Source organism: Balaenoptera acutorostrata, chromosome 6 (genome assembly GCF_949987535.1).
Source record: "Balaenoptera acutorostrata chromosome 6, mBalAcu1.1, whole genome shotgun sequence".
Lineage (NCBI taxonomy): Eukaryota > Metazoa > Chordata > Mammalia > Artiodactyla > Balaenopteridae > Balaenoptera > Balaenoptera acutorostrata.
In genome coordinates this window covers 71,654,208-71,668,303 of record NC_080069.1, presented here as the reverse complement: position 1 = coordinate 71,668,303, position 14,096 = coordinate 71,654,208, and the positions used below count along the sequence as shown (strand labels likewise).

General features: G+C 42.9%; 1 protein-coding gene across 5 annotated transcripts in view; it reads left to right on the top strand.

Annotated features, from left to right (window-relative positions):
- VLDLR (very low density lipoprotein receptor) overlaps positions 1-1,278 on the top strand; it is a 31,825-nt gene extending 30,547 nt beyond the window's left edge. For all 5 annotated transcript variants that reach the window (XM_057547658.1, XM_057547661.1, XM_057547660.1 and 2 more), the window contains one exon: positions 623-1,278. In XM_057547658.1, the coding sequence (XP_057403641.1) occupies positions 623-658 (36 nt within the window). In that variant the 3' untranslated portion in view covers positions 659-1,278. The remainder of the gene's footprint in view (positions 1-622) is intronic.
- Positions 1,279-14,096: the final 12,818 nt, after the last annotated feature.

Here is a 14,096-nt window from a genome sequence, read left to right as displayed (position 1 = left end):
AGAAACTACATGTAAACATTAGCATGAGCCAAGTATCTCCTTTCCGAACTGTTCCATCAGTTGCCTGCTGGATACTTAAAAGTAAATTAGCATATCGTATATAGGGGGGTTGACTTAAAGTCAGTGTATTGAGCAAGATTCATTTAGCCAAAATGACCAAATATTTGAAAATGACCTATTACACCTCGTAGAGCTAGCTTTCCTTTCAACAGTAGAGTCGGTCACTTGTTCTTCAGTTGAAACTCACGTGGAGTATTTGGCCTTCACTTACAGAACTCTGAACAGAACAAGTGCTGAGCACTCCCTCAAGCTCTGGTGAAACAAGAGTGTGGTCAGTTCACGGCACACGTGTGTCTTTTCACATTTTTCTCCAGGTTCTAAGATCATTAAGTAGAACAGGCAGAATTAGTCACACTGTTTTCTCTCTCTCCCAAGTAGACAGAGTTGAATTCAAGTTAAAATGCGTTAGTGATGCAACTCAATACTGTTTGGGATCTGGCTTCCCTTCTATGCACCTTTGGTCTCTGAATGACCAACGCAAAAGCAAGGTTCATTTTAGAGACTGAAGTTGCTACAAGTGAGGGAATCACCAGACACATTCCATGCTTTTTCTCTTCTACAGATATCCGTTGTAAGCACAGACGATGATCTAGCTTGACTTCTGAGACAAGTCGTGACCTTTGAGGTCTAAACCAGTAATAACCCACTTCGGAATGGTAACCGAGCCAGCAGCTGAAGCCTCTTTCTTCCTCCAGTTTGGAAGAACATCGAAATATCTTTGCGTGGATCAAGCTTGTATACTTAACCATTTTTATATTACTTTTGTAAATATTCCTGTCCACATTCTACTTCAGCTTTGGATGTGGTTACCAAAAGTATCTGTAACCCTTGAATTTCTAGACAGTATTGCCACCTCTGGCCAAATATGCACTTTCCCTAGAAAGCCATATTCCAGCAATGAAACTTGTGCTATAGCGTATACCACCTGTACATACATTGTATAGGCCATCTGTAAATATCCCAGAGAACAATCACTATTCTTAAGCACTTTGAAAATATTTCTATGTAAATTATTGTAAACTTTTTCAATGGTTGGGACAATGGCAATAGGATAAAACGGGTTACTAAGATGAAATTGCCAAAAAATTTGTAAACTAATTTTGTACGTATGAATGAAATCTTTGGCCTCAATGGAGGTTTGCAAAGACTAAGTATTCAAACTACTGTACATTTTTTTTTCCAAGTGCTAAAAAAATTAAACCAAGCAGCTTAACCATGGTTTGTGCCTATTCCTCTAGGATGAACTTCTATAAACAAGCTGAGTAGTATCAGGTGTTCTAACTAAATATATGAGCTATAGATCTTGATATTGTATTATATAAGGAAGCCTACAATTTGGCTTGTTTCTCTTACAATCAAGTGCTAAAAGGATGAGGTACCACTTAATACTTGCCTCCCCAAATATTTATTTTGTAAAAGAAGCTAGCTTAACCTGCACCTGGAATTCTTCTTCTTTGAGGAAAGTTCCTATTCTCATTCATTTGTTGCCTGATCCAGAAACATATGCCAAGATTTCTGTCAATTCTGCTTCTCTGTACTTAAGTCTCTGTTTTACATGTCCTATCATTATATATTGTTCAAGGGCAAGTGCCTGGCAAGGCATGGGTAAGGACTTCCTCCTTTTACACGCCTAGACAGTCGACCCTGAGGAGAGAGCTAGGCTCCTAGGGAGGAGGTAACAGGCAGAAATGCCGTTCTTGAACAGTCTAAAGCAGTGGCTCTCAGTGAGGTTAAGGTTAGCATCTGCATCATCTGGGAACCTGTTAAACGTGCACATTCTCAGGCCCCACCCCAGACCTGCTGAATCAGAAACTCTGAGGGTAAGGTCCAGGGATGTGTTTTCAGAAGCCCTTCAGGTGATTCTGATGTGAACTAAAATTTGAAAACCACTGTTCTAAAGTGACTTCATGGAGAATCTGTAAGATGATCTAATTTGTCAGGCTGGCTGGCATAGGATGGACTCCATGGACAGTTTTTGAAACGTGTAATATGAAGAGTAGATAAGAACTTTGGGTAGAAGAAAAAGTAGCACAGAGCTTGCATAAGTTTTCCATCAGATTGGCCATTTCTTCCTCTAAAGCCACAGGAAGCCAACAAGCAAGGGAAGATACAAGGCTTTAACCCTGGGAAGATGCTCTAGGTGAGAGTCCGCTGCACAAGGTGCAGCAGTCTTCATGGATTGAATGATCAGTGCAGTAGCCAAAGGAGGAAGAGAAGATATTTTGAGTAGCTAAATGGATCAGTGGATGAATCAAAGTCCACCTTCATATGGAATATCAATAAGACAGTGGACACGTGGCTTGTGGCTTAGGCAAAGAGATCAGTAATCCTGGATGAAGAAGGTGCTTCTGTCGTCTTGTTTAATAGATACCCTCTTGAGATTTTGGTCAAATGGATGAAAGTGAAAGAAAGAATGGGCGTGAACCTTTTTTTATGGGAGATGTGGAGGTCAAACATGTAGAGCGAAAGGACGTAGTTGTGAAGGTAGGACTCTCTTGTGGCCACCTGTTGCTTCATCTTCAGGTAGTCATAACACTAAAAAGGATGTGGCCTGCTGATGTGAGGTGTCTGGAGTGCCTATTTGATAAGTAGGTGACCATTCATCTTATGTAAACTCTAAAGGCCATTTGGTTGACTGGGACTTTGACCCTGCTGTGGTACAAAACACACTGATTGGTTTATTCATTTGGAGCAATACAGAATTCCCTCCTAGGAAGCTTAAAGACACCAGTGTTTTCCCCCATTACAAGGATTATACAGTATTAATCAACTCTAACGCCCCAAAGTCATAGTTTTTCAGAAGAAAATCAAGCAGATTCTCCATCATCTCCTGGATTCCAGTCCCTAGTGTGTTCCTCCAGGTTCTAGGTCCCAATTTCCAACCTTCAAAGAGTCTAAAGCATCTCATTCTTTTACCTTGCTCTCCACAGGAAGTAGCCAAGGACAGAAACTCTGACTTAAAAGGTACAAACTCACTTGCAGAAATGAAGTATCTAGATATTTCTATGGAAATTAGCATAGTTGCATGGCTAGCCAATTCAGCATGACGTAAGAGTTCATGGGAGACTAGAGCCTGTGCATCAGTATTCACACAAGAACTTTAAGGATCCTATGTGAAACCTTTTGCTGTAAGTTTGCTGTGTCTCTAGAGTTTAATGTGGGAAATGAGAATGAATTAAGAGATAAAATATGAAGCTTAGCAAACGCTAAAGGCGGCTGTTTGAAGTTAAATGAGCCTGTCATACAAGTCACAGAAAGGAAGTCCTCCAGAGGCTTTACCAACTGCTAGAAAGACTGATATTGAGAGATGAATAAACAGGTTTGTGGCCTCTGGTAAAGAAATCCAGTCGAGTCTTAGAGTCCAAATTTTTAAGTGGCCTTTGCAAGCTATCTATTTGGCAAGAAATAGTCCTAGTTGATCAACCAGCTCTCTTAAAACATTCTCATAGCTATTTTAAAGCCTTGGCATCATTTCCGAACCTATGGTATTCAATTCTTGATGAACACAAGGCAAAAAAATGGAGACTTCAACTTTGGCACTTGCTTCTGTTCCTTATATCTTTGGAAGTCTGATAGCCCTTCTCAAAAAATGAGAAGACAGGCTTTCAATAGCAAAACTATAGGGCATTTGAAGGACTAACTCTTCAGTTAACACTTAGAAACGGGAGACCTAAATAGAAGTTGTTGGGTTTTTTTTTAACCTCTTTATTGGAGTATAATTGTTTTACAATGGTTAGTTTCTGCTGTATATCAAAGTGAATCAGCTATACACATACATATATCCCCATATCCCCTCCCTCTTGCGTCTCCCCCCCACAGAAGTTTGCCTTTTAACTATCCTCACACCCAACCAGAAGATTCTGATGGGGTGTACTCCCATGTCGTGCAGCCTAACGAGTAATTTCCTAGAATTCTTACCTTGGGAAGCAGTTTATTATTTTGAACCCAGTAGAAGCTGGACTCCTTGCTTTTAATGGTGGGGAAACTCTCAAAAAGCATCTACACTTTTGCTGCGACAACTTAGGTCTGAGAATGAAGAATACAACCTACTAGTCTTTATCATTGATTTTTGGGCTCTCAGTTTCATAATCAAGTGTTCAGCCTGACTCTTTGGGAAAATTGAGAATTGTATGTCCATGTTTCAGCCATATCGTGGACCTAAACTGTGGAAGTTCAGGAATACATAAAAGTCAAAAAAGGCTTCAAAGGTATCTTACTTCCAAATGCAGCGGGAACGAATTTGAAGATTAAACAATGGCATTTTGGGGACTTATTTCTCTCAAATCAAGCATAGAAGCTTTCCAGCTCAAAATAACTTCATGGGAAGGGTGATCAGCCTTCTTTTTACATGAAAAGCTGAATGCGAGATAGTGGTGAGGTCCTATATGTGAAATGTCGGGGTCCAGGGATAAGCTACTAAGAAACAGCCCACAGGAGTGGCCCATCTCTCTGTCCTGTCTCCCAAATGCATTTAGTGTTTTTGAGCCCGGCTCATCTGAGAGACAGGAACGAAGCGGGACCACTGACAAACAGCCCCGCTGTCAGTCTGCTTGCATCCACAGCCACTGAGGCAGGCGGAAGGCAGGCTGAGGGTGGAGGTACAGGCTCTGCGGGCGACCCTATGACACATCATAAACAGTTTTCTTCTTCACTGTGCTCAAGGGCAAAGTCAGATTGGCAGTAAGGAGGTTAAGAGCGCTGGCTGCTGCGTCAGCCTTGCATGTGGTACTTTTGGGCAAGTCACTAAGCCACTCTGTACGCAGAGGTGCTGGGGACTGTCTTGCTATGACACGGTAAGGATTCAGTGAGAAGGCACACGAAAGCTCAGCCCTGCATCCGGCATTTAGAGGGTGCAAGGCACACGTCACTGCTCTATGTCACTCTCAAAGGTATGCCTCTAATTGTATTTATGGTGGCATGGTCTAGAAACTGGTAAGCGACTTGCCCAGTGAGAATTACAGGTAACTTAACTCATTGAGTGTAACACGCATTAGACCTTGTCCCAACTGTTTTCCACTATACCTATCTGATGAGATCTAAGTCTGAAATTCAGGTAGACACAGTACCTTTATATAGATTAAAAGGCTTAAAGGATTACATGCTTTGAACCCTAGAAACAGAGCGGGTGTGTTTCTGCCTCAACCTTTTGACTTCACTGTCTAAGACGTGGAAATAAATATTTGGGGGCCTGCACAGGCTTTGGATGGCAGCTAAAGCACTTTGAATCTCCCTTAACTTCTCACCATACGTTTAATAATGTGCTATATAAATGCTCTCATGTATTTTATTTGATCTTCACAACAAACTGAATAGGTAAGTATTACCTCCATTTTATAGATGTGAAAACTGAGGCTACAAATAACATGATTCCAAACCCTACGTGCTTACTGGCATCTCCTCTCAGGAAAGGAGGCAGTGCTGTGTAAAGGTTAAGGTGAATGTCACGTTGTATGTTTGCTGAGTTCCCTTTACTAATGACCTTAGGATGCTTCCACAGTTTCTCAGATGCCCACAATGGCTGACTTCCAATATGGCGGCACGCAGGGGTGGAACGCTAGCACCTCCACATCAGGTTGGCACAGAATAAGTGTATTAGTTCTGTGCCATGCCTACAAGATGCTAGAAGTTCCAGAATTATTTTCCTTGGCCATCAAAGAAGCAGGAGTAGATTATTGGATTGCAAAGTGAAAGATAAAGAGTCCCTAAAGGAATTTATAGACATGCAACATCATTCCTGTGTATGAAGACACTGGGGAAAACAAGCTGTAACACACAAATCCTAAATTTTAAGGTTATTATAAGGAGATACATGCCCAAGAAGACAGAAGGAACTGGAACTTGCGTCCACGGAGTGATGACGCTGTAACTATGACTGGATCTTAGGTATTCTGGAATCTACCCCGAGACCTGGGCATTGCTCACATTTCACACATGCGCAAGGAGGGGAAAGAATTCTTTGAACGAAATGACTGGCTTGGACAAAACTCTCTTGCCCTTTTAAAAATGTCACTTGATACCAAAATGTGATTTAAGAGCATGTAAGGCCTCAGGAGTCCAGAGCGTACAACCAGTTACCACGCTCAGAATCTTCAGAATTCTAGAGGCACATGTTGGGACACATCCCATCCTGCTGACCTGTAGATAAACATTGTTTTATTAATGAACTGTACGTTTAACCTAAATAAAGTTTATTTTTGAGAGAATTGTTGTGAGCCTTTCCTTTTTCTAGAGAACTTTTCCAAAAGTTTTTACCCAAATCTTTCTCCTTTTCTCAACTGAATATGGCTCAGTCACCCCTTTCTGGGAACCAACCAGGACCACCAGATCTGGACCCATCAAGTTGGAAGAATGAGAGATGTCCCTTCTCTTGCCATCCTTAGATGTATAGTTAGTGCCTCACCATAGACAGCCAATGTGTCACCCTCTCAAACTCCCCCTTTCCACCCCTCCCATGAGAGAAACGAAAATCAAAGCCACTATTACCAAAGAATGTTAGGTCAGACCTTCCTCCCTGTGGATGACGGAGAACAGGCCCTAAAGGTAGGAAGCCCCAGGGTGAAGGGACAAGACAGGCCTTGACAAGCAAGAAAAATCATTTTGATACTTTCCCTTCATCAGCTCTTAAGTGGTCTGTGTTGAAATTCATTTATGATAAGGCTAAATTTTTGTGAGCCTTTAGATATAGATATTCCATCCGAAACTTTTTCCAAGCAATGGCTCCCAAATGTTTGAGTGATATGGGGTGCTAAACCTTGGAATTGGCTCAGGGAGTAGTGGGAAGAAAATAAGGAAATTGAGGGAAAGATAAACTGTCAAAAAAAAAATCTTAAAAAAAAAAAAAAAATCTTTAAAAGCTCAACAGAGGGCTTCCCTGGTGGCGCAGTGGTTGAGAGTCTGCCTGCCAATGCAGGGGACACGGGTTCGAGCCCTGGTCTGGGAGGATCCCACATGCCGCGGAGCAACTAGGCCCGTGCGCCACAACTACTGAGCCCGCGCATCTGGAGCCTGTGCTCCGCAACGAGAGAGGCCGCGATGGTGAGAGGCCCGCGCACCGCGATGAAGAGAGGTCCCCGCTTGCCACAACTAGAGAAAGCCCTCGCACAGAAACGAAGACCCAACACAGCCATAAATAAATAAATAAATAAATAAATAAATAAATAATTTTTTAAAAAAAGAGTAATCTTAAAAAAAAAAAAAAGCTCAACAGAGAGTCCTTAATGAATTTAAGATTCACTTAATGAGTGAAATGTTGAGTGAATACCAGCTTTGCAGTGACAGAAATGTAAGTTTGGGTGTTCCCTCCTCCACCTGACGAGCTGTGGCCACGGGTAGGTTGCTTATCATCCAAACTTCTGTCCTCTGAAAATCATAACACCTACTTGCATAGGGTCCTCCTACGACAGAGAGGCAACACTTATAAAGTGCTTTACTCAAGTAACAGCTGCTATTTCTTCTCCAGTGCCAAAAAAATCATAATTCATTTTTTTTTAAAGTTAAAATTCTTTACTTGTGTCCATTTGGAGATCTGATTTTGGTCTGCACTCATACTCAATCCCATTTGCAAGTGTTCCCTCTTAGGTCTCCCCTCGAAATGCTAGCATTTGGAGATCTTTTTTCACTCCAAGAAATCAAGATTAATCGTGCTGTACCCTAAGAGCTCTGCAGAAATCCTTGTATGTGTGACCCTCTGCTGATTAAAGAGCCCAGGTGACTGGTTTAAGTTCACCGGTTATACAGAGAGGTCTGTTTAATCAGTGGGGGGAAAAGATGTTAAACTTTGTACCACTCCAGAAGGTGAGGTTAGCATGATCTTTGGATTTATCATGCTCAGCAAATGTGATGGGCCCATAACCTAAGAGATGTGGAAGAATGATAAGTATTGGGTCTGAACATTTAACTAATGCTCTAGTCTCTTATTTAGAGGTATCTCTTGCCTACTGGTTGATTGAGGGCAGAGAGTATGGTTTAAACCCATAGTCATGTATGTTTTCTTAAATTCGTCCATTTAGAGGACTAGTTCTCTAAAGCTAAAAGCAAATTTGCCTTTTTACCTGACCCCAAACAAATAGCCCTGTGATTTCCTGAGAAGGGCTTATAAATGCTGGAGGATGATTTTAGATAACTAGATAAGAACTGGCATTCCTTCTCTGGCTTCAGTGGACTTACAGTGAGAGTTTCTGAAAGGTTCTAGGACAGTTTTATAATTGGCATATCCTAAATTGATCATCAGTTAGGAGGGAACTCAAAAAGCTCTTGAACTTTTAATGAAATTGAGGAAGGATATATATGAACCAACCCCTTCAAAAGGTACCGCCTCTACACACACACACACACAGACACACACACTTCATTTGTCCTTATTTCATGCATTTGTTCAATACCACCTATGTGCTGTACATTGTTCTGGATTCTGGGGAACCAGTGGAGGACAAAACAGGCCAAAGCCCCATCCTTCATGGTGCTCATTCTAGTTGGGAGTCAGGAGTGGAACAGACATTTAATATGTCAGGTAGTGATAAGAACTCCAAAGAAAAACAAACAGAGTAGAGGGCAGAGAATGATAGAATGAGCTATTTTAGAAACAGCTGTCAAGGAAGCCCTCCAAGGAGGTGACTTGGGCAGAGAACCTGGTAGAAGTGTGGAAGTGGCCTACTGAGGACACAGCAGAAGCAGAAGTCCTGAGGCAGGAGCATGCTTGTTTCATCTATGATAAAGCAAGGTGGCCATGTAGGTGGAGGTGACCAAGGCCGAGAGGGAGGGGAGAAGGGAGCAGCAAAGACCAAGTGATGTAGACTTCCAGGGCTGTGGTTGGGATTTGGGATTTTAAGTGATGGGACAACTTAAGAGGGTTTGGGGGCAGTAGAGGGACGTCTCATTTTAAAAGGATCGTGCTGACTGCTTTGTCTGAGAATAGGCTGCAGGGAAGCAGGGGTGGAAACAGGGAGATAAGTTAGGAGACTATGGCAGTAGGGCAGGTAGATGGCCATGGCTTGGGCTGGGCTGGGGGGGATGGAAGAAATCTCTACTCCACATGCAGCAGTCATGGGGATGGTGAGGGCACAGTACGTGTACAAGCCGTGTCTCTGGAGTGTAGAGTGTGTCGTGATAGTTGGTCCCCTCCTCCAGGAAAAGCTAGCTGGTTGCTATCTCAGCTGTGCTCTCTACCTGCGGGTATCAGTTTGGCTGCCCCCTGACTGGGCAGGGATGACAGGCATGACCGCAGCATCGGTGGAGAAACTCAATGAGGCTGCATGGTAGCTGGAGGGAAAGTCATGCTTCTCCTCCCTAACAAAGGAAGTCTGCATCTAGAAGAAGAGAAGAGCCTGGAGCTTAAATCCCAGTGCACAGAAGTACAAGCTTTGCACCCATTCAAAGGGAGTCCTCCTATCTGACAGGGTCCTTTTTGTACAGAGTTCTGTGCTAGCTCTTGAGCAATGTCCTCTACAGGCATGTTTTCTATAGGTCGCACAATATTTTTTTCAGTGTAATGGCTTTAGACAGGATCCAGCATTTTCCATCTATCCAATTGCTATGTATTGATATGTTCCCTGTTACCCACCTGGTCTCTAAAGGCATTGGCAGATTATCGAAACTATTTCCCCCAACAAATCTCAGAATCCTGGTATTTCTCAGTTGAAAGGGATCCCAAGGTCACTGAGTCAGGTACTTGTCTGATACCGTTGGTAACAGGTCCCAGGTGGGGAAGCAGATAATGTCTGCCTATATCTACCCAGCAAGGAGACCCCATTCATCAGACAATGACCCACAGAGTAACAGTTACTCTCCTAATGTGCCTAGAAATTCAACAAGAGCTCATGAGCCTTAATATTAAAAAAAAAACACCAAAAAAACAAAAAGAAGAACATTGTTTTGAAAGACAAGTGCCTCCTAGGACCCAAAATCTGAGGAAAGGAATTTTTTTTTCTTTCCTCTTTTAGAGGAAAGGCTCTTTAAGCGAGGTGAGTCTCTGAAGGGCACCCATGCGTGTCACAGAACAGAAGCCAAATATTAACAAACAGCTTAGAAACAGAAAACAGCCTCTTCCCAGACGTCAGCCCCGGTACCTGCTTCCATTCAGACAAGAGAAGCAACCTTTCCTATCTCAGGATCCGGTCACCTCCGGAGAGGACGAGGCTGGGACTAGAGGCTACGTGCCGTTCCCCCCGGCTTCTCCCTCCCCTGCAGCAGGCACTGTGTGCCCAGCGCCCTGCGCACTGTCTCCTCTAGGAAACAGATAAGATTTCCACGGACCTCATTAATAGTGCCAATTCGCCAAAAGTGGCACCCCGGTTTCACGGAATCTCTAGTTCTCTTAGAAATCCAGTGACGTGAAGGTGAAAAAAAAGACGATTTAAAACCCAAACTAACTGTAGCTCCTTTTGCCTTGGCAGGAGGGCTGGGAATGTCCTGGGAAAGGAAATTTCTATACTGCTGTGAGAGAAGGAAAAATCTTTGGAGTTGCCAAAGGAAGTCCTGGGCTGGGTTTGGGGAGTGAGCGACAGACTGCTGAATTGCTCTGCATTCTAGAAAAGAGGCCTCAGGAGGGGGGTGGGGAAGCGCTGGGAAGCAGTAAGGTGGAGAAGAGGGTGGAGCTACGTGGTGTGCACGGACCTCTGGGGCTCCAGCTGCCGGACAGCAGGAACGTCTAACAGGCAATTTGGGACCGCTGACATTTTCTGCACTGTGAACCCTTCCACCTCTTCAGCCCTTCAGGAAAGTGTGTGGCTTCACACCTTGTGTGAGTGGCTTTTGATGAACGTCCTGGAAAGGAGCCCAGTCCCAGATCTGGGTAGACGTGGTAGCAGGATGGGGAACGGACTTAACAGAACAATCCAGGAACTGAACTGAACTCAGTAGCAAGAGCTTAGAGAGCAGAAGCCCCCCAGGGACGCTTAGAACGGGGACCATGGACTTTCTACAGAATGTGAGATGGAAGTTCAAGCCCATATTATCTGGAGCTTAAGGGACAGAGTCACTCCAGATGATGCCACAAATTATGACATGTATTAGGTGGGGTCAGGTGGCTTTAGATGATGCATGCTCAGTGTTTTGCTAGTTAGTCAGTGTACAGAACTTATCATAGCAATGGCCTGTAGGGGCTGGGAGTAATTCAAACCATGGAGTCATCTTTCCAAAGTGCAAATATGACTGTGGCATTCCCTGTCTTAGATGACTTCTTGCTGCCTGCCGACAGAATGAAAGCCGGCATTCTTAGGCTCAGGCTCGAGACCACCATGACCCGACTCCTGCTACTCAATTCTCCTCTATCCTGCAATTCCTCAGCCCAAACTCCACGCTCTGGTAACACTTGACTGTAATCTCCACCCCACTCGACAAACTGCTGCTTCCCAGACAAAGCTGTGCCTTTGCTCATGCTCTTCCCTCTGCTTTGTGTGCTCTTCTCATCTCTCCTCACTTGGCTCTCACTCTTCTTTCAAGACTCAGTTCACATGTCACCTCCTCCAGGCAGCCTTCCCTGTTGACCCAATTTGGCTCACGTGTCTCTTATCTACCCCGTTATATAGAGATTATCTATTTTTATGTGTATACCTTCTTGATTGAATGAAATAAAAGCTTCTCTAATGTAAGAATTCGGTCTTGGTTATCTTTGTCCCCCTACCCTCACCCTCCCCACCCCCATGTATAGCACAAAGTTGGGCACTTTTTAATGCTCGAATACCGTTCGTTAAGCTTAACCCCACAAATGCAAGCAATTTTTATAAACAAGCATACCAGCACGACGCCTTCAGGTGAGCATAATCTCATTAAAGAAGTACCCTTGAGAGGTTATTTACCTATTCCAACATATCCTACACCCCACACAAGTTGGAGGTCCTTTTGTGGACTTAGGTTCAGGGGGCACAAGGCTGTCTTTTGCTCACATATTGTTATAGCAAAACTTATATCCTTGAGGGTAGACTGAATATTCTGAAACAGCAAAAATCACTGAGCGTTCTGTCAGGGACCATAGTAATTTGTCATGTTGGTTAAAACCATTTTGACACCCTCCCTGGCCGTCCTAATGAGGAACTCTAACAGAATATACTTCCAGCCAACAGCACCATCTTTGAAATAAACACATAACCAGCCAAGGGAATTACACTGACTAGGGTAACACTCATCTAGGTTTCTATATACTGCTGAGACAATTTAAAAAGTTATCCTGTAACTTGATAATCACAACTGTTACTTCATTTTAGTGTTTAGAATTAATTTGCTAATGAAGTACCTTACATGGCATGGCTACAAAAAGCTTGATCCCACACGCCTTTGTGTATTCCGGGAAAAGTGTTACAAGATTTGAGTTCCAGGGCTTCCCTGGTGGCGCAGTGGTTGAGAATCTGCCTGCCAATGCAGGGGACACGGGTTCGAGCCCTGGTCTGGGAAGATCCCACATGCCGCGGAGCGACTAGGCCCGTGAGCCACAACGACTGAGCCCGCGCGTCTGGAGCCTGTGCTCCGCAACAAGAGAGGCCGCGATAACGAGAGGCCCGCGCACCGCGATGAAGAGTGGCCCCCACTCGCCGCAACTAGAGAAAGCCCTCGCACAGAAACGAAGACCCAACACAGCCAAAAATAAATAAATAAATTAATTTAAAAAAAAAACTGTAGAAAATGTAATCAGCGACACAAAACACAAAGCTGAAAAGCATTTCTATCCCTTATCTTCAAAAAAAGAGTAAAGAATTGTTATTCTGCTATAAAAAAAAAAAAAAAGATTTGAGTTCCAATCTTAGTTTTGCCACTTGCCTTACAATCGTGGTAAATTCTCTTCCAGCTCCAAGCCTCCATTTCTTCATCTGTAAAATGAGTCAATGATAAAATCCGACTTAGTTATCAGAGAGTTGAAAGTCAACACTCATGAATCCGTGATTTACTAAGCACTACTACACACACAGGAGGATTCTGGGTACTCTGAAACAAACACAGATGATTAAGATGAACTCTCTCTTATTTATAGATACAGTTAGGTAACAAGGCAAAGCTGTGCTCAATGGGTACCCAATAAACGTGGCAAACAGACAATAAGCTCTCTGATTGCTTAGGAGATGGGGAAATCTTTGGGGGTTGCCTTGGTGTGGGAAAGGGGGAATTGTTTTTGTGTCTAGTAGAGTAATTGTTCTTCAAGAATAATCACATCCCTTTTTAAAGTTTGATGAAACCAAAGGATCTGCCCAGAAAAAAACAAAACAACAAAATTTTAAAAACATACAAAAATGTACATTTAATTTCAGGGATCCCTGTATCTCCTGGTACCTATCTATGGATTCTAAAAATGTCCTTTAAACCCCGGTTTATACATTTAAATACATTCACATTTTCCATGACTGTCTCCTTTTTCCCTAAGATTCTACACATACGCTGTCTGAGATATCATCAAAACAGTATATTAATGGACAGAATTAATCTTATTTAATAACAAAAACCTAACAGTTTTTTCTCTGTGGAACTATAACATTTGGGAGTTGACTTACAAACTATTCAACACCAGGGGTGTAATATTAGCTCGCCCTTTGTTACATACCAGGTGTGCGTATTTTGAGCTCTGCAAGCTAGGAATCGCTTCATCATCATGTCCGTGTTTTCACGCCAGGGAGGCAGTGTTAAGGGATTTGAGTTCCCATCTTAGTTTTGCCACTTGCTTGCTTTATAATCCTGGTAAATTCTCTTTCACCTCCAAGCCTCCAATTTTTCATCTGAAAAATGAGTCAACGATAAAATTTGACTAAGTCACTTCACATAGTTGTTATAAGGGCCAGATGAGATTAACAAATGTGCATTATCCAAATGTGAGCTTTTTTTTTCAGGGATGCTTGAAAAAAAGACCTTCGCCTTGTGTACATTTTGTAGGTTCACTTCCCAGAAGGGCATTTTACTGAAGCTTGACATCACGGACTTCTTGTTTACAATGAAAATCACTGTGCACGATGTTCTGTGTTTAAAATAACACCACCCATATTGACAATGCCAAGTCATTCACACTGATGCCAAATGAAAGTCATTCCCTAATACATTGAATTTTCCATTGATGTCAC